At 43.3% G+C, this 27543-nt stretch overlaps 1 protein-coding gene across 2 annotated transcripts in view; it reads right to left on the reverse strand.

Annotated features, from left to right (window-relative positions):
• Positions 1 to 27543, reverse strand: part of GRM7 (glutamate metabotropic receptor 7) — a 730291-nt gene that overhangs the window by 76893 nt on the left and 625855 nt on the right. For both annotated transcript variants that reach the window (XM_068253109.1, XM_068253110.1), the window contains exon 9: positions 5273 to 5519. In XM_068253109.1, coding sequence (XP_068109210.1) covers positions 5273 to 5519 — 247 coding nt within the window. The remainder of the gene's footprint in view (positions 1 to 5272; positions 5520 to 27543) is intronic.

A 27543-nucleotide genomic window follows, 5' to 3' on the forward strand; every position in this document is an offset into this window, starting at 1 on the left:
TCATTTAGATTGTAAGCTTGCAAGGGCAGGCCTTAGTTTATTTATTTATTTAGTTAGTTAGTTCACTATTGTTGCTTGCATCTGCTATATATTAATTGGATGATGTTTGTAGAAATTGTTATACTGATGTTGTATTATCTCCATCTCTTGCAACCATGATTTGTAATTTTATTGGAAAGCACTATGGAAGATGATGGTGCCATATAAAATAATAATAACAATAATAAACATAATAATAATAGGTTTTCTTCTTGGGTCTGATGGACTTACTCTTCAACACAAGCAGAGCAACGTGACAGTCCAAAGTGTTCTCCCTCAACAGCCAAGCTCTCTTGAATCTTCTTTTAAAGTGAAGCTGTCAGAACAGAACAATGGGGTCTGCTGTGCGTAAGTTATTTTTAAAGATGTGGGTGGCTGTCATGCTGATCCTGACTTCACTACCTGGTGCTCGGAAATAAGCCTTCAAGAAAGGTTTTAACTGGTTGTATGCTTGATCCAGGTCAGTGGCTCAATAGGTATAGAAGCCAGGATCGGGGGACATTTCATATATATATATATAAAGCAATAACCAAATACAAGGAGGCATTGGGGAGGATGCAGAACATGTTGGTGGTATCTCCACCTGACCTGAAAGTGCATAAGGATCTCTTAGGAAGAGATTTGTGGCAAGAAAAGAGCAATCTAGGCCAGCAAGCTCAACGTTCTTCACTGGCAGTCCCTAACATGCATTATAGCAGGTATCACATATAGTTTTTAAAATGTGCTGCTGTAGTGTTTTTGAAAGGATAGGCGTCTTTGGAGAGACCATCTATTTTCATACCCTGTGATCTGATAGGTCCTGGCATTTTATGTATATCATGCATGGTTGTGCATCAGCCTCTCCAAGCTGGGATCTGTGCTGGGCTATCTGAGAATCCAGTCTTCACTTCTCAACCACACCTCTTACTGGCGCCATCATTTTTACAGCATACATTTACTTTAGAAATGGCCAATGATAATAAACATTAGCGCATGCTAATTTTATGTTAATGGCATGCAAATATATTCAGGTAGGAATGGAAACTCAAATGCACTAGCTGATGCTTTTGATGAGTCCATGTCAAAGCTTCACAAATTTGCATGCAATAAACATAAAATGTGTATCAACTCAAAATGATTAGCATCTCATTCATCCTCTCTGTTCTACTTAAAGGAATACTATCGATACCTAAGTGTTCTAAAATGACAGTGTGCAAATAATGTCTAAGTAGCTGTGTAAACATTTTCCTACTTTTCATGTTAAATATCAGAGGCAAAAACTGTAATTTATTGAGGGTAGGATTTAGCTATATTGGGACAAATCAATTGCAGAAGGGGTGTCTGCTTCAATATACAGCCAGAGTTGCATATCAGACTACAGAAAGAAAATATCAAACATATCAAACTCTGAAAGCAAAAATAGTATGAAAACCTGTGACAATTAGTTACATTTCCTCTGCTCTCTTCAGACACGTCAGTCAGAAACACAGGACACAGGAGCTGCAGCTGTTGGGAGCTCTCTTCTCTGTCACACACAGAGCTACACATAGAGTTAACTGATCAAGTGTGAGGGGAATTTCCCCTCTCCTCATGGCTCAGTCAGTTTTGGCGTGAGTAAAGTTTGAAATTATTTTGATAACAGTAAACAAAGAAGTTGCTACTAAAATGTATACACCAGTACTTAGCAGCACTTCCCAAACAATTCCTGTGTCAATTGAAAAAAATATGTGAATCGATAGTATTCTTTTAAAGCAATCATGTGAGGAAAAAAAAAATAGATACTTACCAAGGTAGAGGAAAGTCACTGCTTTCCAAGACCCTCTTCTTCTTTGCAGCCACGCTCCCCTCTGTGTATGAATGCAGCTGCACCGTGCCTGCGCAAGTCCTGATGCACCTGCGCATACATTTGTGCACAGAGCGAAAAGCTGTGCATGAGTGGCTCCATGCTATTGTACAGGCGTGGGCCATATTTGCGCCTGCACAGCACTGTCACATTTGTGCATGGATGGAAGCATGTCTGCATCAACCTATTCATCAAGGCTTGTTAAATATATTCAGAGGGTCCCAGTGCTGAAACGGGGAGGTAGACGTGGATGGGGGAAGACTCTGGATAGCCCAGAGGTTTCCCACTACTAAGCTATCTAACTTTGCCTTTAAAGCTGACCTGAACTCTTGCACAGAAGAAAAGAAGAACACAGAGAAATCCATCCTGAATGTGTTTATAGAGAAAAGCCTGTCTAATTCTCCCTTTTCAGCAAGTTATGAACTAGTGTAATTTGACCTCCCAGTTGTCTGCCGAGTTGAGAGCTTATATGTTAACACAGGAGTTTAACCCTTTCTGTGCTCAAAGCAACGTTTTTACAGTTCCATGGCCTCTGCTCAATGGCACATTCATTGAAGTATGCCACAGCTAAAATCTGTGAACTATTGTCCGTTTTTATCTCTCTCCTGCTCTCAGAAACCATTTACTGCCAGGAAAGTGTTGTATGGCTGTAATTCCTTATCCTGACCCAGACACTTACATACCTGATTTTTAACTCTTTCAGGCAGGGTTAAGAAAAAAAAGGAACACAGCATAGTTATCTGTATGCTAGGCACTGTGCATACACATGTCTATCTCATCATGGATGTCCTTTAATGACAGAGGTTTGGATCTCCTATCTCCTAGGGATCTCAATGTTGTTTTTTGGAAATTTTAAAAATGACTTAACATGCAGATCAGTACTTCCAGAAAGTTTGTCTACACTAGATCACTAGATTGAGGTTTAAAGAGACTCTGTAACAAAATTTTGAGCCTTATTTTTTCTATTCTATAAGTTCCTATACCTGTTCTGATGTGGTCTGTCTTACTGCAACCTTTTCTAGTTGCACTGTCTCTGTAATAAATCTTATCTTCTTTCCTCTGTCGTGTCTGTCGGCAAGAGGCTGGAATGTGTGGAATGTGCAGCACTGCTTGTCATTGGCAGAAGCTTTACACACCCCCTCTAAGCTCTGCATGAATCACACAGTAAGCTGTTCTCAGCCTATGATACTCTGGTTAGAAGCCAGTCATTTGTTTGTAAACACTGCCTAAAACTGTTAATTACAAGCCAGGATTGCAGCAGGGAGTGACAGAGGGGCACAGGGGAACATAAGGAATAGAATGGTATGCTTTTTATTGTAAGAATATTAGAGTACAGATTCTCTTTAAAGAGAATCTGTATTGTTAAAATCGCACAAAAGTAAACATACCAGTGTGTTAGGGGACATCTCCTATTCCCCTCTGTCACAATTTCACCGCTCCCCGCCGCATTAAAAGTGGTTAAAAACAGTTTTAAAAAGTTTGTTTATAAACAAACAAAATGGCCACCAAAACAGGAAGTAGGTTGATGTACAGTATGTCCACACATAGAAAATACATCCATACACAAGCAGGCTGTATACAGCCTTCCTTTTGAATCTCAAGAGATCATTTGTGTGTTTCTTTCCCCCCTGAGGGGGGAGTGCATAGCAGAACCACAACACTGAAGAACTTGGCAGCCTTCCAGACACAGGCTGACAAGTCTGACAGGGGAAAGATACATTGATTTATTACAGAGACTGTGATAGTACAAAGTGCTGCAGTAAGCCAGAACACATTAGAATAGCTTTTGGAACTTGTAGGATGATAAAAAACAGGATGCAATTTTTGTGACGGAGTCTCTTTAACCACTTCACCACTGAGGGGTTTTACCCCCTGACCACCAGAGCAATTTTCACCTTTCAGCGCTCCTTCCATTCATTCGTCTATAACTTTATCATTACTTATCGCAATGAAATGAACGATATCTTGTTTTTTCCGCCACCAATTAGGCTTTCTTTAGGTGGGACATTATGCCAAGAATTATTTTTTTCTAAATGTGTTTTAATGGGAAAATAGGAAAAATGTGGGGAAAAAAAAATTATTTTTCAGTTTTCGGCCATTATAGTTTTTAAATAATGCATGCTACTGTAATTAAAACCCATGAAATTTATCTGCCCTTTTGTCCCGGTTATAAAACCGTTTAAATTATTTCCCTATCACAATGTTTGGCGCCAATATTTCATTTGGAAATAAAGGTGCATTTTTTTCAGTTTTGCGTCCATCCCTAATTACAAGCCCATAGTTTATAAAGTAACAGTGTTATACCCTCTTGACTTAAATATTTAAAAAGTTCAGTCCCTAAGGTAACTAATTATGTATTTTTTTTAATTTTAAATTTTTTAATTTTTTTTTAATTACAAAAAAAAAAAAAATGGGGAGTGTTGGAGGTAATGAGTTAATTTTTTGTGTAAAAGTCATTTATTTGTATGTGAAAAATGTGTAGGGTGTAGTTTACTATTTGGCCACAAGATGGCCACAGTAACTTTTTGCTTTATTGCGACCTCCAAGCCTCCTTCCGGAAGCTTGGAGGAAGAATAAGGAGGCTGGACACGTGAGTTTCTTCTCACAATGATCGCGCTGCCCATAGGAGAGCAGCGGGTCATTGTGGGGCTTAGATCAACGAACGGGAATGGATTTTCCCGTTCATTGATCTCCGGGCGAGCGGGCGGCGGCGTGTTTACTAGCGGCGGGCGGTGTGTTTACGAGCGGGAGCGCGGACAGCGTCGGGAACGCGGAAAGTACGTGTTTCTCCGTCCCTGGTTTTTAAAGGATGGAAAAAGGGGCGGAGAAATACGTACGCGCGGGGGTAAAGTGGTTAAGTAGCCAGGCAGCCTTGTCAGACTTTACAGATTTTCACAGAAACATCAATTAACAACAAAAAAGATTAATAAATAATGAAAAGAACATTAGATATCCAAACAATAGGTATGTATAAAGTTGCCTTTGTGATGGAAATTCAACCTTATCTTTTGTTTGCAGAAGAGTCCCTAAGTTCTGGTATGCTGTGGCGTATCTGCAGGGGTGCAGGCATGGCTCGTGCCATAGATGCCACAGAGCCATGGTCACCATGCCTGCCTCCAAAGCAGGTAAAGCAGCACTGTCTACATGGCATCGGTGCCGATTGCCGATGCCACTCTGTATAGCCAGGCCTGCCTCCTCCCACCCTCGTGTGGGTGGCCACTGTCCACCCTTCAGACCTGTAGATCAGAGTGGGACCCAAGGGGAGAGCGGTGCACGGTAACTTCAGAGGCGGAAGTGACGTAACTCATCACTTCTTGCATTCTAAGTGACTCACGCTGTTACTGTGCAGTTTACTTTAAATTATGATGTATGCACTTTGGAAAGAGTGACTCTCTGACAATATATACTCACTGTTTGGATTCACATTCTCGCAGAGCTCTGTCTTGGCTTCCCCGTTTGGTCGGTCGCTGGGCTTGTGTGACAGACGTGATGACATTGTGGCCGCCGTCACCACTGCCTTAAAGCTTCGCTTGCGTTTCTGGACATTCAGCTCTGGGTGGAAGATGATGATGTACACCTTGGGCATGTAGAGCATCCCCAGAGCCACCGAGGCACTAAGATTCATGGAGATGGTGAGCGTGGTGGTCTGGATGTAGAGCTGCAAGCAAATGAAACCAGAATGTTAGAGACAAGCATCAATAAGCAATTTTTAATGTGTTGATACCCCCACATCTGAGGGTCACATAACTATGACTACACTTATACTTTGGATCTCAAAATAATGAAGACCAACAGTCATTAGGTCCAATGATATAGACACCAGAAGCCCAGAACAATTACATAATGATTCTTCATTTTCCAGAACAACAAAGCACTGACGTTAAAGGAAACTAGAGCTGAGCGAATATAAAATTGTTATACATCCCTGGGGATTCCTCCAACCCCATCCGCACGTATTGCTCCCACGCCGCCATCCTCAGTCTTCTGCTGTGTGGGTACTGAGGCCCGTAACTTCCTCCAGTAGTGTCCAGTCTGCGCAAGAGAAGTGCGCTCTCTATGTATCTCTCCGTTGGCTGCTGGAGAGATACGTAAAGAGCGCACTTTCCTTGCATCAGACTGGCCACTACTGGAGGAAGTTACGGGATCCAGTACTGGCGCAGCAGAAGACTGAGGATGGCGGCGTGGAAGCAATACGTGTGGATGGGGCTGGAGGAAGCCCCAGGTATGTATAACACTTTTATGTATGCTCAGCTCTGGTAGACTTTTTAAGGTACACTGACACATGGGCATCTTAAGGGCCCTTTTACATATACCACGTTACATTGCCATGCGGTATGCTCCCCTGTCACAAGGACATGTCTATGGAGACTTTCATGGCTACACAATGCGTCGCGCTGCACCCAAAGTATTCAAATTGCTACAATTTCTTCCCCAAAGTGCATTACTGCATGATCTGCATGTCTACCGCATGGATTGTGCAGTCTATGGCGACAAAGCGAGGTGTGATGCAGCATGCATGTGGGGACCAACAGGAATCCCAGTGATGTACTTCCTATCTAGCAGGGATTACATCACTGAATGAGGGAGGCAGGTAGGCGGGCCTATGCAAATGACCCTGTTGGCGCATGCCACAGAATCATATGAACTTCAGATTTTGTGGTGCGGTGGTCCCATGGCAGGTTGCCATGCCATGGGATCACCGCACTAGTATAAATATATAATATAAATATAAATATATATATAAATATAAGCAGCCTAGAGCCTCTTAGAGATTTCAGTTACAATCTTATTGCAGTGTATGTAAAACAAAACAGAAAAGAACCTCTTAAATAATAAACATCAGCCCATGGAAAGGTTACAACATAATACATAGTCTGTCTGTTATAAGATATAATTATCCTTCACGATGATGGACGTTAATGTATTTTGCCCTATTATGACAGCAATCCATATGATTGTCCAACATTGTCCAAATATTGATCCGCTATGCAGTAGGCTTCCTCTCCCCACCCTCACCCCGTCTAATGGTGCGCCCCTGTCAATCACCCTCATGTCATGTGCATGGTAATGATGTCGTTCAGCTGTCTGACGCATCCCAGTTAATCAGGGGCCAGCAGACAGCTTGAGAAAAGACTTTCAAAGATGGAAGTTTCTCCTAAGTGCACCAACTGACATGGGAGAGGCTGACATCCTCACCTACACAAGCCACTAATGGGCTGCACTGCTTGTTACTCTGTAACTGCAAGGAACTGCAAGTCAGGGCAAAGGCAATCTATTTACTAATTTATAATGGGCCATTACAAGTAAATAATGACACAGTGCTTCTTCCTCCATCCCATTCCAAAGGGACTGAAGGGTGCTGCAGAATTTTAATTCAAGAAGTCAAATTATGAACTAAATAAAAACTAAAAAAAATCAACTAAACCACAAATTACATTGATTATATCTTCAAACCCAATTCCTGGCGCTGATGTTTTCCTAGTTGTGTCTCAAACAACTCTGATGCTTCCTCCTTCCAAAGGCACATGAAATGCGTCGTGAAGTGCAAGTAAGGGAACCGCCCCTAATCCTGTCTGCTTGTTCACGCTGAAGTGTGGTGTTCGGCAGTATTTGGGTATTCCTAATTTGATGTGCCGAATTTGATCACCAACACACTAGTTGCTATGACCAGGGCTGGATTTCTGGAAAGGCCACAAAGGCCCGGGTCTTGGGTGCCTGCAGGCCAAGGGACACCTGGAGATGGAGGAGGAGCTACTACATATGAAAGAGGAGTGTGAAAATGGGAAGCAACACATGAAAAAGGTAAACTGATGCTCAAGAGAGCTGTTCTTGAAAGAGAGAGGGCTGCTGTACATGGTTGATACACATGGAAGAGGGGGCTGCACATGGAATGGGAGGGGCACCGCTGCACAAGAAAGGGAGAAACAACATACTTGGCCTTGGGCCACGAAAAGTATAAATCCGGCCTTGGCTATGACAACATAAATAGGCAACTGTACAGCAAATATTTACCCTGTCCAGTGCAGCCGGCAGAATAGGCACCCATGCTGTATTTGCATAGTACACAGTTATAGTGCATCTGATGTGTGTTTTGAACGGATCCCCTGTGTCCATCGATAGACTTTTCTTGCATCTCTTGATCTTTTGTAGTGGGGTTAGTCATGGATGTTTTTTTATTTTATTATTTTTGTATTATTATTATTATTATTTTAGTCTACTACAACAGAAATCCTGTTTAAAGTCTCTGCTAATTTTAATTTATCATACCAGATGACAAAAAGCAAACAGGAAATTTGTAATGTTCAACAAATCAGCGGTTAGTAGTATGGAGCTCCTAATAATATATCACGCAGTGTCTGGAAGCCTTCAGCGACCAATCACCAGCAGTAATAAAAATAAAGGCTTACCAGCCCATGTCATGTCCTTTGGAGATTTACAATATGTATTTTTGCTAGCAATACAATTTCTAAATAAAACAGTCTACACTGAGACCGGTTTTTTCCCCCTTCATTATATATATCATGTATCGCTAATACAACAAAGTCCCCGGTATCCGGCGGTGGCGGCGTGGACTGTTTGATGCCTGATGCATGAGCTTGTCGGTTGCTTGAGCAACCGGCAGAAATAGCACAAACCTCCCCCTGCAAATACTTACGGAGGCTCCAGTGATGTCTGGCAGTCTCCCTCTATCTCCCCCACAGGCTTGGAATTGCTTTCCGGGCTACCCCAGTGTCAGTTGACCTGCATCTAGTCATGTGGCACTCCAGTTTCTGTACTCAGATGCCAGGAAGCCACTAGGGACCCACGGGGGGATAGAGAGAGACTGCTAGCCATAGCTGTAGGCACGGTAAGTATTTCTAAGCCTGCTAGCACCCACAGAGAGCCCCCAAAAGAGGTCGCCATTATCCCTCAGGTGTGCCGGTTAGAGACTTCAAGTGGTTGAATTCCGTATAACAGGGAATTTGCTGTAACTGATGTGACTACTGCTGACCAAGAGTCAAGTGGGGCCTTACTGGAGACCTGCCTGTGTACCACAGATGTGAGATTACTTTTGAGGATTTCAATCAATATAATTTGCAGCCTTGTAATTCGGGCTGGCATTGGCTGGTAAGCCTAGATTTTCATATCTGCTGGTGATTGGCTATGACCATGACCACATTCTGATGTGTGGCCATGCCCAATTTGTCTAGAGGGGGGCCCAAAAACTGTCTTTGTCCCCGGGCGCTGAAAAGCCTAGCTCCGCCTCTACACTATCTGATATATTATTAGGAGCTTCATACTATTAAGCGCTGATTTGTTTAACAGTCTTTATTTTGACTTTGGACCAGTCTATACTTAGCAGCTTTATTGTTAATGATAATTTGTGAGCGCTGATTTGCTCTGTGAATGTTGTGAAATTTGTACGGTTTTATTTCCATTGAAAGTATAAGTGAGAATGAATGTAGTCCATTTCTATAGACTCTCATTGTGTCCGTCTGCATATGTGGCATATGCTGTGTGCTGGAAAAGTCACACATGAGGGAACTTTACATTCCGCTACCATGTTATAGACAATGGATATGATGAAAACAGACATCCCATAAATAACACTGAATCCCGTGACGTGTGTTTATTGGCCCGTCTCTGCTCTGGGAAATGGTCCATTTTTAGGTCTGGTGTGAACCCAGCTCTACAGCACAATGTGTCAAAACAGAACAGGCATATCCTGATGCTCTCTGTGTGCCCTCCAGCGCTCAGCACCACAGGGATCCCAGAAGCTTTGTATGCAACAGCAGTGTGAGCTTATCAGGCACCACAGAGGCCCCAGCATGATGAGGTGAGCCCATTGCTGCCCCTGGGCAAATCTGTGGAAAGAGGGATTCTGGTATACACAGAGGTGGGCAGTCAGTGACAAAGTATGCATCTTCGTTCATTTTAACCACATGCCAAGTTATATTCACGGCTAAGTACTCTAACCTACAACACATTCAAGACCTTGGCATTTCTTCCCATGCCCTCTAAAGCTAAAATATCAGCTGCTCTCCACTTGCCCCTTGCAGAGTCTCCTCAAACTACCATTCACAATGTGGGCAGGTGCAGCAGCAGAGTCATGTGAGATGTAGCTCTCCAATTGCATTAGGCTTTCGAGTGACACAGGGGGCACACCATAGGACTGGTTCCTAACAGCAGTGATAGGGCGTGCTGCTTCCATGTCAATAATAAGAGGAGAAATGCTGCCGTTGTTGGTACGGCTGTGATCTAAGGTCCAGTAAATGAATTCAAAAACAAAAAGGTATAGGAGCGCTCTCTGGTGCATTAACCTCTTTAATCACTTCAATAAAAATTGAAGCTGCAACCACGCTATCTCCAGTAACGGGGACTATCGCTCCGTGCGCAGGCAGTGTCCGTCGGGGTGGGCGGTACCTCCGTAGTAGCGCTGATTACATCATTACGTGTTTCGGCGCCCTGCACCTTCATCAGTGATCTGATGAAGGCGCAGGGCGCCGAAACGCGTAATGACGTAATTGGCGCAACTACGGAGTTACCGCCCACTCCCTGATGGACACTGTCGGCGCAGCTCGTGAGGTGTTAGCGTCATCTGGATGGTGGAAGGGATACGTCTGTGGAATATGTGATATGCCTAAAAGTACTTTTATTCTGTAAGTGTATCTTACATTTTCATTGAAGTGATTAAAAAGGTTAATGCACCAGCTCCTATACCTTTTTGGTTTTAGAGACATTTGCTTGATTTCCCACAAGTTCATGGAGCAGCATTAACTGGTGGCTAAGACTGAACTCTTTTCCTATTGGATTGAGCGCAGCTGACTGTTTGTTTGTTTTGACCATTTAATAAATTCACAGGCTAAATTCACAGGCTGTTAAAAGGCTTGTTGATCTGGCCTGCAGACTGTTGTCTGTGGACTCCTAATATAGGGTATATCCAACACTACAACAAGCAACAGCACAAGGCCTAAGCCACATTAATCGAGTTCTGTATCCACGAAGCAGCTAAAAATGTCACAGGAGGAGCGGGGATAAAAATGGCGCCGTGATTGGTGGCAATGAGTTAAATGATGGCGCCTGATAAATAGCGGGGCACTATTTATTGGGCACCATAATTTAACTTTATTGCTGCTAATTGTGGCTTCTACTATTGCCTCCTACGGAGGCAGGGGGTAATTACGGAGCTAATGTTAGGTGTTAGGTGGGGTGTTAAGGTTAGGCAGCGGAGGTGGAATGGTTAGAGTTCGGCACCAGGGGTAGAATGGTTAAAGTTAGGCACCAGGGGTAGAGTGGTTAGGGTTAGGCACCAGGGGTAGAGTGGTTAGGCACCTGGGGGGGTCTTAGGGTTATCCATAGGTAGAGGGAGGGTTCAGTGTGGGGGTAGGCATACATTACCTGGTCCGGGGCGATTGCATCTCCTCCACTTTTTAGTTCCATTGCACCTGTCCTGCAGCCAGCCAATCATCGTATGGCTTCAGTCCCGGCATGGTGATTGGCTGGCTGCAGGACTCCTGCAAACAAGAAAGTGGAGTAGAGGCAATTGCTGGGTCCAGGTAATGTATGCTAGATGCTGGTAATCACATCTTGTTACTAACGTTATTTAATGTTTTAGAAATGTCCTAGAACATTAAATAACATTGGTAACAAGAGGTCATTGCCGGCATCACTCTGCACCATTTTCTAAGTAGGCTATTTTGTATGTACACCTGTATCCAGGACTACATTATTGTTGTACAATTTTGTATCCTATGTCTATTCTATTAATATTTCTATCAATATTTGATAGGGAGTTACCGGCACTTACTAGACAGATTTGGCATATACCTCAGCACTGGGCACTTTATGGTGCTGTTTTATATTTTACATGCTCTGTGCAATTTCTGCATTTACATATTGGATTGATTTGGTACATTCCTCTCTAGATTGCTGCCAGTGTTTTGTAGGAGGATCAGTGAGGGCTCACAGGTTGGTAATTGCTTTTAATCGTGGATTTTTTTGATGTTGTATATTTAATGAATTTCTAGATTGAACATGCATACTATGAATATGAACTTGAATAAAATGATACATTGAATGATACATTGCATATTAATTAGTTGTGCAGCCATCCTGTTCTGGGTGAGGGTGTGGTGGGGGATACATTAATTCTATTTCATATTGGTCAAGTCCAACCCCAGACAATAGGTGCTTAACAAACCTGCTAGCATAGGGCTCTCCTGACCAGAACCTCACTATATTATATGGAAAGCTGCAGGATAATGTCACCCCAAGGCGGGTTTTACACTAATGGACAAGAGCGATTTTCACCTTTCCGTGCTCATCCCTTTCATTTGCCAATAGCTTAATCACCACTTATCACAATGAAATGATCTATATCTTGTTTTTTTCACCACCAATTGGGCTTTTTGGGGTTGATAAAAATGCACTATTTCTTCAATTTCATCCCCTATGATTTTAATATAAACACTGCTACTGTGCATAAAACCTACACATTGTATCTGCCTATCTGTCCTGGTTATCACAAGATTTTAATTATGTCCCTAGTACAAAGTATGGTGGCAATATATTATTTGGAAATAAAGGTGTATTTTTTCTTTGGAGGGTTTTTTTCCACTATTTTCATGTGCACGTGGCACTGGAATGCGGGAGCACGCACGTGCATGCGCACAGCGGCAGCAGCACTGTCTGACTTATGAAAATGTCCGGGAGCCATTAGGAGGCTCTAGCAGGACGTTTTTATAAGTCAGCATGTCATTATGTGGTTAAGCAAACCTGAAGCGAAAATAAACGTATGAGATAATGAATTGCATGTGTTGTACAGCTAAGAAATAAAACATTAGTAGCAAAGAAAAGAGTCTCTTATTGTTTTCCAGTACAGGAAAAGTAAAAAAAAACTTTAGTTGTTGTTTATGCAAAACAGCTTCTCTGAGCTCTTCAACCCTGTGGGTCAAATGCAGTCCTGTTTTCTGAAGCACTTACACAGCCAAGAAACAGTGAGTGACAGCTTGAGAAAAGGTTTTACTGCAGGAAAGGGTCATTGTTTCTGCTTTGTTTTATAGCTTGAAAGATAGAGTGTAGTTTTAAAACGGCAACTGTGACAGCATGACGCAATGATATAAAAAAAGCTACTGTATATAACTAAAAATAAAAATACGAGATTCTTTTCTTTGCTGCTAATGTTTTATTACTTATCTGTACTGCACATACTATTCATTACATCATAACAGGTTTTTTTTTTTTGCTTCATGTTTGCTTTAATACACCCAAATCTGAAAGCTAAAATACAAGTTGAATCTTAAAGAGACTCTGTAACAAAATTTTCAGCCTTATTTCTTCTATCCTATAAGTTCCTATACATGTTCTAATGTGGCCTGGAGTACTGCAGCCTTTCCTAGTTGCACAGTGCCTGTATTATCTCTGTTATATAATCTAATCTTCTCTCCTCTGTCGTCTTTGTCAGGCTCTTGCACTCAGGCTGGAATGTGCAGCTCTGCTTGTGATAGGATAGAAGCTATACACACCCTCTCCAGGCCCCCTGCAGGCTGTGTGAGTCACAGACTGAGCTTCTCTAAGCCTATCGCAAGCCATGTCTTTTGTTTGTAAACACTGCCTAAAACTGGCAATTACAAGCCAGGATTGCAGCAGAGAGTGGCAGAAACAGCACAGAGGGGCCCAGGAGAACATAATGAATAGAATGGTATGCTTTTTATTGTAAGAATTTTAGAGTACAGATTCTCTTTAAAAAATCCATTCTAAAAAGATATAATACGTGCTTTATGCATGCTATGCTGTTCTTTAATGAGAACTGACACTTGGGGCTTGATTCACAAAGCGGTGCTAACTGTTAGCACGCCTGTGAAAACCCCCTTAGCACGTCTAAACGAGCTTTTTGTGCACAAAACGTTACGCACGCAAAACTTTATGCGCGTAAAACTTTAGCCACCATGCCACCCACTAAGCCACCATGCTGCTCACTAAGCCAGTGTGATACCAGTACGCTATCTGTGAATGTACGTTTTATTGTCCTGTAGTGAATATACTATACCGATATTTGGTAAAATCTTTTCAATGTATATAGCTGACCTGAAGCGGATTGCTTTTATTGGTTTTATGTTAAGTCTCTTCTCTGTACTAATCCTGGAACTGAGGAAAGACTGAATGCAGCTGTGTGATGTTACAGGGCCTCTTCTCACCCAAGAAGACTGATTTCACTTTTATGATGCTCCGTCCGCGTCTTTCCTTTCAAACCGGCCAGATATTCGATAAACGGATATAAAGTAAAATAAAACCCCTTTGCTGTATCTGCTACTTTTTTATTGGCCCGGCCGTAAAACTGCACAAAGATTCCGTAACTCCTCCAAGCTGGAAATATAAGCCCTGTTCCACTACAGGAGAGGCATTTCCAGGGCATAAAAACAGCATAATGAGCAAATCCACAAGACAGTTATCAATGATAAGTGCTCACAGCAGCAAGCCTTCTGGAGCAGCAGCACTCTGACACGGGAGACGCAGGATCCTCACACTACTGAGAAGGTTGGGTGACATGCCAGATCTATAGGTATCTGAGGCTTGATTTGAGTGCCCAGTAATTATGTTACCAGTAAAAGTTTAACCTTAACACCAGACCTTAAAGGACCACTATTGCGAAAATGTTAACATTTAAAACACATGTAAACACAAACAATTGAGATGTAATTTTCTTCCAGAGTAAAATGAACCGTCATTTACTTTTCTCCTATGTTGCTGTCACTTACAGTAGGTAGTAGAAATCTGACATTACCGACAGGTTTTGGACTAGTCCATCTCCTCATGGGGGATTCTCACCATGGCCTTTACTGTTTGTAAAGACCCACTCTGCAAAGGATTTATGGAAAGATGCTGGTCAGCTTTCCTGCTCACTGCACACTTTTTTGACAGTTGGACAGAGCAATTGCCATTCACGAAGTGCTTTAGAAAATAAAGAAAACCCTTAGAATCCCCCATAAGGAGATGGGCTAGTCTAAAACCTGTCGGTTCTCTCAGATTTCTACATACTGCTATAAGTGACGGCAACATAGGAAAAAAGTAATTTATGGCTAATTTTACTCTGAAAGAAACTTACTTCTCATTTGCATGTGTTTACATGTTTTTTAAATGTTAGCATTTTTTGCGATAGTGCTCCTTTAAAGGGAAGGTCCAAGCAAAAAAAAAAAAATGAGTTTCACTTACCTGGGGCTTCTACCAGCCCCATGCAGCCATCCTGTGCCCTCATAGTCACCCACTGCTGCTCCAGTCCCCCTCTGGCAGCTTTCTGACCTCGGAGGTCAGGGCCACATTGCATACATTTTTACACATTCCCGCTGGTGCAGGAACATTACAACATACATTTTTACGCGTTAGTGGTGCAACGCGTACATTTTTGTTCCTGCACTAGCTGGAATGCGTAAAAATGTATGCAATGTGGCCCTGACCTCCGAGGTCAGAAAGCTGCCAGCGGGGGACTGGAGCAGCAGTGAGTGACTACGAGGGCACAGGATGGCTACATGGGGCTGGTAGAAGCCCCAGGTAAGTGAAACTCATTTTTTTTTTGCTTGGACCTTCCCTTTAAGGCCAGATTTATACTTTTTGTGCCCCTAGGGCAAGTAGGTTGTGGCTCTCCTTTCTAATGCAGCAGTGCCCCACCCATTCCATGTACAGCCCCCTCTTCCATGTGTATCATCTACAGCAGCCCCCTCTTCCATGAACAGCTCCTTCGGGCATCAGTGTCCTGTTTTCCATGAAGCACAATGAAGACAACATTAAAGTGAACCAGAGAAACCCTCATGTATTTTACCAATGTATTTTTACCAATAGTGATTTCATTCTGCGCACAGCCCACTAAATAATATGCTTTTCTGATGAACTGTGTTTTGCATGGAGCTTTACTAAAAAAAACACAAAAACGGCACACCAGAGCGGCAAAAATACCAGGTATAGTATTTATTTTGTAAAATCTATCGGGGGATTTGTTTATTTTGTGCCAAAGTGTTAATCTCTGGCTTCCTTTAAGAGCCTAAAGTAGCATTGGAATTATCATTACCTGGCACTAAACTAAATGGCACAGAATCCATATGTACCCCCTGTCAGATATTCAGCTAGCGTTTTAGGTCACCGTATGCTGTAGGATTCTGATTGGTTGATTCATGAATACTATGAAAAGCCCTAGATCAGTATCCCATCAGTTCAATGTATATGGTTATAAGTTTGCATTGATTAGCAGCAATAAATACTGTATATAGGTATGTAAATTGCATTTTTGAACTTTATACAATAAATAAATGTAAAAATGCCTGGCTGGCTGAGGCGTACTTAGTATGCAGTGGCGGTGTTAAGGAGTCTTCCCCAAGGACTCCTTGCTGAATAGGTGCTGGCTTCCTGAACGGAACGAGACAAGATTTGTACCCAGGTCTCCTATGGCAGAGGCAGAGCCCTTAACCATTACACTATTCAGGTACCGTAGCTGTGACAGGTCACTGTGACATGTTGCTAAAGCTAAGAATTTCTCTCTTTCTGACACATCACAGCTTTATTTCTCGGGATGAATCTTTAATCTCAGTGAGATGTCACAGTGACATGCTGCTGGTACAGAGTAGCCATTGGTGTGAATTGAGCGGTGGTAAACAGCAGGATCCCACCCTGACTGCCTTCCTGTCATTGCATTCTGATGTTTATACTGGTGACCACTAGTTTTACCCAATCTGTTCCATCAAAGTAAACCCCAGCAGCAATGACTGGCCAATTTGTGCAAGGGATTCTGGGATGGGTTATTGGTTAAAATATTGGTTGCAATGACAATATGCTGGAGGCCGCTAGAGGGGAGACTGTAGTGCAGCTTGTCTACAAAGCTTCCCTATAATGCATACCGGAGGTGTCTACCCCTAGGAATATGCATATGGCATCTACTTTAAAAAAAATAATACTTAGGCAGGGCTCACACTTGTCAAATTTGCACAAGTTTTCTTGAATGCAAATCTGTATTATAATTTATAACCTATATAAGTTAATGGGATAGTTCACAGTATAATGTGAATTTTTCATGTAGGGGAAACAAAATGTACAGCATGCAGCAGCATTTCACACATCAGGACCCATAATGCCCCGTTCACATTGCACGCGTTCGCATACGCGTTTCGGGAACGCGTGCAGGAGGCCAACATGCGAGGCAGCAGACAGTGCATTGACTGCAGTCCAGGAACGCATGCTGCATGCATTTTTTTCCAGAAACGTGCAGCTGACCCATTCACTTCAGTGAATGGGATGAATGTGAAGGTATACTAGCTACCTTTACTGTGGCAACTATACTACCTATGCTTGGCTACCTACACTGAGGGAACCTACACTTGAGATGCTATACTGAGGGCACCTATACCTGGCTACCTACTGTACCTACCTATACTGAGTCTGAGGGCATTTTCTGGGGAGGGAAGCACGACAGTTATAACGAGCTTTGCAAATTGTTGGTGCTATATATGGGCCTGTGTGTGTGCGTGCGTATGTGTGTGTACGTGCGCAGAGTGGATGGGGGGGGGGGGGGGCACCAAAATTAGGTTTCGCTCAGGGTGCAGTGAAACCTAAGGCCGGCCCTTTCTAAAGCAAGACTGACATCTGGTCCAGAACAGGTGGTGGCACCGTGTAGCTCCACAGGGGGTTTTCAAAGACTCCCATACAGATTCACATGTTTACCTTAGTTTTCAATACATTTTATTGTGGTATAAACACAGTTGAATGTGAAGGTAATTGGTACATCTCTCAAAACCACATTTTTCAAACAATAACTCTTAGCACCATGTTCGGATCTCAGGTAGCCAGATAGATTCTTGTATAATAGGTAAATAACAAATCATGTGTTTTAGATATTGTGTAGCGTAGGCCAAGAATAAAGAAAACAAAATCACATTTTAACAAAGTATCAGATACACCAGTTTGATTTAGTAAGTTTAGAAAATTAATGAACAAAAAGAATGGCAAAACTTAATTTTGACTGGATAAAAAAAACAACTGCTAAATCTATTCTGCAAAAAAAATCCTGTTGAGGCATGTAGATCACCACTTGGACAAGGGAATGGATGTCTGTCAGTGTCTACATGTCACAATTCCAGCTGTGTCAACTTACAAAGCACAAAATATCTCTGCAGTGCTTCTGTCAGGTCTGCAGCACAGAGATCTGGCCTCACACGCAACACATTCTGCCTGAGCAGACAATATAAAGACAATGCTGAGCTGACCACAGCAGATCGAATACAGAAAACAATGAGGAAAGGAATGTTATTGGTGATCATAATTTTGATGATGTCTGAAGAGAACATGCTCTTTAAACTCGGTAAAATTTTGCTGTGGTACACTAAGATCTGAGTTCTGTATACACATATTTAGAAAACAGAGGACAGGTCCCCCCACCCAAGCTCTTTTAAACACTTGTTACCCATGCTGGATGGTATAGTGTAAGGATTCACCTCCTGAGTTATACAAAACCATATGGTTCAAGGTGTGTGTGTGTGTGTGTGTGTGTGTGTGTGTGTGTGTGTGTGTGTGTGTGTGTGTGTGTGTGTGTGTGTGTGTGTGTGTGTGTGTGTGTGTGTGTGTGTGTGTGTGTGTGGTGTGTGTGTGTGTGGTGTGTGTGTGTGGTGTGTGTGTGTGTGTGTGTGTGTGTGCGTGTGTGTGTGTGTGGTGTGTGTGTGTGGTGTGTGTGTGTGTGTAGGGAGTGGGGGGGGGGGGTGTACTGGAAGAGAGGGGCAAAGAATCAAACAATGTATCCTGGACCTTGAGTAAAATTTTTCTTTTTGACTTATTCCCACTATCCTCCCCAACCTATCTAGTAAATTTATACAAAACCATATGGTTCAAGGTGTGTGTGTGTGTGTGTGTGTGTGTGTGTGTGTGTGTGTGTGTGTGTGTGTGTGTGTGTGTGTGTGTGTGTGTGTGTGGTGTGTGTGTGTGTGGTGTGTGTGTGTGTGTGTGTGTGTGTGCGTGTGTGTGTGTGTGGTGTGTGTGTGTGTGTGGTGTGTGTGTGTGTGTAGGGAGTGGGGGGGGGGGGGGTGTACTGGAAGAGAGGGGCAAAGAATCAAACAATGTATCCTGGACCTTGAGTAAAATTTTTCTTTTTGACTTATTCCCACTATCCTCCCCAACCTATCTAGTAAATTTGGAGACAATAGTGTGAATGGGGGCTTTCCTATTTACCACAAAAAGTTGGTGGTATTCACTTCAATGTAAATGATGGAATTCCCATGAATTCCATTGGATTCGGAATTTGGCAACGCCAACTATCCCTATTGCTTAAAGTAAACCTGAGGTGAAAATAAACTGATGAGATGAGAATTGTATTTATATTCCTACTCCTAAAAATGGCTCTTTAAGATATAATCCCATGGTTTTATTTTATATTTAAAGGGATACTGTAGGGGGGTCGGGGGAAAATTAGCTGAACTTACCCGGGACTTCTAATGGTCCCCCGCAGACATCCTGTGTTGGCGCAGCCACTCCCCAATGCTCCGGCCCCGCCTCCGGTTCACTTCTGGAATTTCTGACTTTAAAGTCAGAAAACCACTGCGCCTGCGTTGCCGTGTCCTCGCTCCCGCTGATGTCACCAGGAGTGTACTGCGCAGACACAGACCATACTGGGCCTGCGCTGTGCGCTCTTGATGACATCAGCGGGATCGAGGACACGGCAACGCAGGCGCAGTGGTTTTCTGACTTTAAAGTCAGAAATTCCAGAAGTGAACCGGAGACGGGGCCGGAGCATCGGTGAGCGGCTGCGCTGGCACAGGATGTCTGTGGGGGACCATTAGAAGCCCCGGGTAAGTTCAGCTCATTTTCCCCCGACCCCCCTACAGTATCCCTTTAACCACTTCGGGACCACAGTCTTTTCGCCCCTTAAGGACCAGAGCCTTTTTCTCCATTCAGACCACTGCAGCTTTCACGGTTTATTGCTCGGTCATAAAACCTACCACCTAAATGAATTTTACCTCCTTTTCTTGTCACTAATACAGCTTTCTTTTGATGCTATTTGATTGCTGCTGCGAGTTTTACTTTTTATTATATTCATCAAAAAAGACATGAATTTTGTCAAAAAAATGACTTAACTTTCTGTGCTGACATTTTTCAAATAAAGTAAAATTTCCTATACATTTGAGCGCGAAAGTTATTCTGCTACATGTCTTTGATAAAAAAAAAAACATTCAGTGTATATTTATTGGATTGGGTAAAAGTTATAGCGTTTACAAACTATGGTGCCAAAAGTGAATTTTCCCATTTTCAAGCATCTCTGACTTTTCTGCGCACCTGTCATGTTTCATGAGGGGCTAAAATTCCAGGATAGTACAAATACCCCCCAAATGACCCCATTTTGGAAAGAAGACATCCCAAAGTATTCAGTGAGAGGCATGGTGAGTTCATAGAAGATTTTATTTTTTGTCACAAGTTAGCGGAAAATGACAGTTTGTGACAAAAAAAAAAAAAAAAAAAAGTTTCCATTTCTTCTAACTTGCGACAAAAAAAAATGAAATCTGCCACGGACTCACTATGCTCCTCTCTGAATACCTTGAAGTGTCTACTTTCCAGAATGGGGTCATTTGTGGGGTGTGTTTACTGTCCTGGCATTTGGGGGGTGCCTAATTGTAAGCACCCCTGTAAAGCCTAAAGATGCTCATTGGACTTTGGGCCCCTTAGCGCAGTTAGGCCGCAAAAAAGTGCCACACATGTGGTATTGCCGTACTCAGGAAAAGTAGTATAATGTGTTTTGGGGTGTATTTTTACACATACACATGCTGGGTGGGAGAAATATCTCCGTAAATGACAATTTTTTTATTTTTTTTACACACAATTGTCTATTTATAGAGATATTTCTCCCACTCAGCATGGGTATGTGGAAAAATACACCCCAAAACACATTATACTACTTCTCCTGAGTACGGCGATACCACATGTGTGGCACTTTTTTGCACCCTAACTGCGCTAAGGGGCCCAAAGTCCAATGAGTACCTTTAGGATTTCACAGGTCATTTTGAGAAATTTCGTTTCAAGACTACTCCTCACGGTTTAGGGCCCCTAAAATGCCAGGACAGTATAGGAACCCCACAAATTACCCCATTTTAGAAAGAAGACACCCCAAGGTATTCCGTTAGATGTATGGTGAGTTCATAGAAGATTTTTTTTTTTTGTCACAAGTTAGCGGAAATTGATTGTAATTGTTTTTTTTCACAAAGTGTCATTTTCCGCTAACTTGTGACAAAAAATAAAATCTTCTATGAACTCGCCATTCTCCTAACGGAATACCTTGGGGTGTCTTCTTTCTAAAATGGAGTCATTTGTGGGGTTCCTATACTGCCCTGGCATTTTAGGGGCCCTAAACCGTGAGGAGTAGTCTTGAAACCAAATGTGGCAAAATGACCTGTGAAATCCTAAAGGTACTCATTGGACTTTGGGCCCCTTAGCGCACTTAGGGTGCAAAAAAGTGCCACACATGTGGTACCGCCGTACTCAGGAGAAGTAGTATAATGTGTTTTGGGGTGTATTTTTACACATACCCATGCTGGGTGGGAGAAATATCTCTGTAAATGACAATTATTTGATTTTTTTTACACACAATTGTCCATTTACAGAGAGATTTCTCCCACCCAGCATGGGTATGTATAAAAATACACCCCAAAACACATTATACTACTTCTCCTGAGTATGGCGATACCACATGTGTGACACTTTTTTGCAGCCTAGGTGCGCTAAGGGGCCCAACGTCCTATTCACAGGTCATTTTGAGGCATTTGTTTTCTAGACTACTCCTCACGGTTTAGGGCCCCTAAAATGCCAGGGCAGTATAGGAACCCCACAAGTGACCCCATTTTAGAAAGAAGACACCCCAAGGTATTCCGTTAGGGGTATGGTGAGTTCATAGAAGATTTTATTTTTTCTCACAAGTTAGTGAAAAATGACACTTTGTGAAAAAAACAATAACAATCCAATTTCCGCTAACTTTTGACAAAAAATAAAATATTCTATGAACTCATCATACACCTAACAGAATACCTTGGGGTGTCTTCTTTCTAAAATGGGGTCACTTGTGGGGTTCCTATACTGCCCTGGCATTTTACGGGCCCAAAACTGTGAGTAGTCTGGAAACCAAATTTCTCAAAATGACTGTTCAGGGGTATAAGCATCTGCAAATTTTGATGACAGGTGGTCTATGAGGGGGCAAATTTTGTGGAATCGGTCATAAGCAGGGTGGCCTCTTAGATGACAGGATGTATTGGGCCTGATCTGATGGATAGGAGTGCTAGGGGGGTGACAGGAGGTGATTGATGGGTGTCTCAGGGGGCGGTTAGAGGGGAAAATAGATGCAATCAATGCACTGGGGAGGTGATCGGAAGGGGGTCTGAGGGGGATCTGAGGGTTTGGCCGAGTGATCAGGAGCCCACACGGGGCAAATTAGGGCCTGATCTGATGGGTAGGTGTGCTAGGGGGTGACAGGAGGTGATTGATGGGTGTCTCAAGGTGTGATTAGAGGGGGGAAATAGATGCAAGCAATGCACTGGCGAGGTGATCAGGGCTGGGGTCTGAGGGCGTTCTGAGGTGTGGGCGGGTGATTGGGTGCCCGCAAGGGGCAGATTAGGGTCTAATCTGATGGGTAACAGTGACAGGTGGTGATAGGGGGTGATTGATGGGTAATTAGTGGGTGTTTAGAGGAGAGAATAGATGTAAACAATGGATTTGGGAGGTGATCTGATGTCGGATCTGCGGGCGATCTATTGGTGTGGGTGGGTGATCAGATTGCCCGCAAGGGGCAGGTTAGGGGCTGATTGATGGGTGGCAGTGACAGGGGGTGATTGATGGGTGGCAGTGACAGGGGGTGATTGATGGGTGATTGACAGGTAATCAGTGGGTTATTACAGGGGAGAACAGATGTAAATATTGCACGGGCGAATTGATAAGGGGGGGGTCTGAGGGCAATCTGAGCGTGTGGGCAGGTGATTGGGTGCCCGCAAGGGGCAGATTAGGGTCTAATCTGATGGGTAACAGTGACAGGTGGTGATAGGGGGTGATTGATGGGTAATTAGTGGGTGTTTAGAGGAGAGAATAGATGTAAACAATGGATTTGGGAGGTGATCTGATGTCGGATCTGCGGGCGATCTATTGGTGTGGGTGGGTGATCAGATTGCCCGCAAGGGGCAGGTTAGGGGCTGATTGATGGGTGGCAGTGACAGGGGGTGATTGATGGGTGGCAGTGACAGGGGGTGATTGATGGGTGATTGACAGGTAATCAGTGGGTTATTACAGGGGAGAACAGATGTAAATATTGCACGGGCGAATTGATAAGGGGGGGGTCTGAGGGCAATCTGAGCGTGTGGGCAGGTGATTGGGTGCCCGCAAGGGGCAGATTAGGGTCTAATCTGATGGGTAACAGTGACAGGTGGTGATAGGGGGTGATTGATGGGTAATTAGTGGGTGTTTAGAGGAGAGAATAGATGTAAACAATGGATTTGGGAGGTGATCTGATGTCGGATCTGCGGGCGATCTATTGGTGTGGGGGGGTGATCAGATTGCCCGCAAGGGGCAGATCAGGGGCTGATTGATGGGTGGCAGTGACAGGGGGTGATTGACGGGTGATTGACAGGTGATTGACAGGTGATTGACAGGTGATTGACAGGTGATCAGGGGGGATAGATGCATACAGTACACGGGGGGGGGGGGGTCTGGGGGGGGTCTGGGGAGAATCTGAGGGGTGGGGGGGTGATCAGGAGGGAGTAGGGGGCAGATTAGGGACTTAAAAAAAAAATAGCGTTGACAGATAGTGACAGGGAGTGATTGATGGGTGATTAGGAGGGTGACTGGGTGCAAACAGTGGTCTGGGGGGTGGGCAGGGGGGGGTCTGAGGGGTGCTGTGGGCGATCAGGGGGCAGGGGGGGGGGAAATCAGTGTGTTTGGTGCAGACTAGGGTGGCTGCAGCCTGCCCTGGTGGTCCCTCGGACACTGGGACCACCAGGGCAGGAGGCAGCCAGTATAATAGGCTTTGTATACATTACAAAGCCTATTATACACTGTTGCAGCGGCGATCAGGATGCCAGTAACCCGCCGGCGCTTCCGAACGGCCGGCGGGTTACGGCGAACGGGGGGCGGAGCCAGTCCCCGGCGGCTGATCGCGTCACGAATGACGCGATCGCCGCATAGCCACTCCCGCAGCCGCCCCCGCCGATGGGCGTATTGCGGTCGTTTGGGCCCAGACTTTGCCGCCGCCCATCGGCTGGGGGCGGTCGTTATGTGGTTAAACATTTAATAAGTATATTGAATGTTTTATTGTCTCTGATCAGTGGCAGTCTATTAAGTGTCCCAGAGTTAAAATACATGAACTATTGACCATTTCCTATCTCTCCCCTGACCTCAGAAGTTGTATTCTGCCAGGAAAACATTTATGGCTGTAATTTGCTTATCAGTGATGTTTATTATATTCCCGACAGGGTACTGACAAGACAGAAGCTGTCACTTCCATGCCCAGAAAATACCTCTTTTAGGGTTATCAATAGGTTTTGCACTTTACATACACGTCTATCTCACCATGTCACCTGTTGCGTCAGGTACACTTAAAGGACATCCGAGGTGAAAATAATCTTATGAGAAAAACAATCTGTCCTTCTCCTAAAAATAACTTTTTTTTTGGTATCCCACAATTTTATTTTATATTTAAATCTAGTTTTTAAGTTTCTACTGTTTCATTGTTCTGCTCAATGACACCTTCATTGAAGTATGCCAGAGCTCAAATCTATGAATTATTGACCATTTTTATCTCTTTCCGGCTCTCAGAAGCCAATGACTGACAGGAAAGTGTTTTATAGCTGTAATTACTCATCATTGAGGACTATACTATAGTCTGACCCAGTCCGACCCGGTCCCGACCCGGACAGAAACTGTCACTTGCATACGTAATATTTAACTCTTTCCGGCAGAGAAAGAAAAAAAGGAACACAGCATAGTTATTTGTGTGCTAGGCACTGTACATACACATGTCTATTTCATCATGTCAACATGTCACCTCTTGTGTTCTTTAAAGTGTTTACTGAGCACCCAGCTTCTCTCCTTCACTTGGTAAATACTCTATTCTTACTAACATACCTAGCAAATTTGCTGACGATAGAGTATATGGGGACTTTGCTATCAACCCCTACAATCAGAGGTATTAACTTTAATGTAAATGATGGAATTTTGCAGGATTCAAAATTTGGCAGTTCTGACACCCCTTTTGACTAACTGAGCAAAAAATGTCTAAAAAAAAGAGCGATGAAAACCGGGTTTATTGAACGCCCAGCTTCTCTGCTTCACTTGGTAAACCGCCTATACATCATTCTGCAGTTAGGGCTATGGCATATTAGCTAAAGTGTAGCTGTGACAGGTCACTGTGACATGTTACTAAAACTAGGAATTTCTCTCTTTCTGACACATCACAGCTTTATTTCTCTGGTAAACAGAAAGTCTCTGGTAGAATCTTCAATCTCGCTGACATGTCACGCTGCAGACACAGAGAACCCATTGTGACATAATCACCATGGTGTGATTGGAGGACTGGAAAACAGCAGGCTCCCACCCTGACTGCCTTCCTGTCATTGCTTTCTAATATTTATAATGGTGACCAGTAGTTTTACCCAATCTGTTCCCCCCAAGTAAGCCCTAGCACCAGCAGCAGTGACTGGCCAATTAGTGCAAAGGATTCTGGGATGGGTTATTGATTAAAATATTGGGTGCAATGACAAGATGCTGAGGTCACATAGAGGGGTTAAGCTGTTGTACAGCCTGTCCTTGTCTACATAGCTGCCCTGTAATGCAGAGGTGAGGTGTCTACCCCTAGGAATATGCAAAAATAACTGACAAAAAGGTATCTACTTTAAAAAAGTACTTTAGCAGGGTCACACTTGTCAAATTGGCACACATTTTCTGGCACGCAAAACTGCATTATAACTTACAACACTACACTAATACCCCTTTATAGTAAACTCCAAGAGACTGGGCAAAGTAGTTCACTATTTCAGAAGTTTACTATATCAGATGTGGTCATACTCAAGTACATAAAGTATAATGTAGTACTGGTTCTTAAAGGATACCTGAGATAACTGAAAATTAAAAAAATTGATACATAGTTGGGGCTTCCTTCAGCCCCTTTAAGCTTGATCTGTTCCTCTGCTAGGGCTGTGGAGTCGGTACAAAAATAATCTGACTCCTTAGTTTATTGAAACCAACCCCTCCCACTCCAGGTACCCAAAATTGCTCTGACTCCTCGACTCAGACTCCACAGCCCTGGTACTGATAGTGTGCTCCTCTGTCCACATTTCTGGGAAGCCTGGATGGAACTGTACTGTTGCAGTTATGCACAAGCAAGTCACAGATGACAGGCAATTGCCTCAGTAGTCAGGCAGCAGCTTGTACAGGAAGCATAGGTTTCAGTGGCTGGCACTTTTGAGGTAAACTATGCAGGCCCAGAGTAGCGTGCAGATAGTGAGCAGGCTACAAGTGGCTACCATCCTCCCAGGACTCATGGGTCTCCAACTGTCTTGCCCACTTTCCACTATAGCCAGATACAGAATACCAAAGGAGCCAAAAACAGGTTTACTATAACAGAAGTTCCACTATATCAGGGTTTACTATAGCAGGAGTTACTCCTATATACTTAGTATGGGGCTTGACTAACACTATAATGAGATTATACTGTATAATGTAATTTTTATGCAAAAAATGGAAACATTTGATTTCAACTCTGTAAAACAAAAAAAAACAACAACAAAAAAACCAAAAAAAAACAACTTGCCAAATCTATTCTTAAAGAATCCTGTTTAGGCATGTGGAAGGAAGATCACCACTTGGACAAAGGAATGGATATCTGCAGAGCCTGTCTGTCAGTGTCTACATGTAACAATTCAAACTTGATGATCTTACAAAGCACAACAGGACTGCAGTGCTTCTGTCAGGTCTGCAGCACAGAGATCTGGCCGCCTCACAAGCAAGCAACACATTCTTCCTGAGCAGACAATATAAAGACAATGCTGAGCTGACCACAACAGATCTCATCTAGGGAACGAGGAGAGGAATGTTACTGATGATCATAATCTTGATGATGTTTAAAGCTGAACTCCAGGTATGAAAATAGATAAAGCATCTGACGGTTAAGTGAAATAAGCTCCCAACTGCAGAGTAGGATCACCAACAAGGCAACCTAGGCAGGGGCTGCTGGGTGTCCAGGGCAGGGGCTGCTGGGTGTCCAGGGGCAAACCTTTTGCTAGGATACCTATTCATTTCGATTTGGGGCACCTGTTTTCAGTCCGATAGGTAGCATTATAGTAAAATAAGTCAATGCTATTTAACTGTAGGCTCGGTGACAGTAATTTTGTTTTGTTGGGTATGTTGGTGCTTCTCTTAAAGTGAAACAAGCACAATTTTTAGCACCCAGGGCATCTCAATAGCACATTAAAAATGCATACTAACAATGTGGCTCATTGCTAAAACCTCTTACCTCTTTTTTTTTACATTTAAATGCTTGTTAGAGGCTTTTATTGCTCTACTTCCAAGGCCTGCTGTCCCTGCTGTCCTTACCTTTTTTAGTCTTCCATGTCAGGTCCTTGACTTGGGCACCAATGCTTGGCTATTACTGCCGGTGAAAAGCAATTTTGAGCTGTCATATACAGTGAATAGGAACCAGGTGCCTGCAT

The sequence above is a fragment of the Hyperolius riggenbachi genome, chromosome 9, assembly GCF_040937935.1.
Source record: "Hyperolius riggenbachi isolate aHypRig1 chromosome 9, aHypRig1.pri, whole genome shotgun sequence".
In the NCBI taxonomy this organism is placed as follows: Eukaryota; Metazoa; Chordata; class Amphibia; order Anura; family Hyperoliidae; genus Hyperolius; species Hyperolius riggenbachi.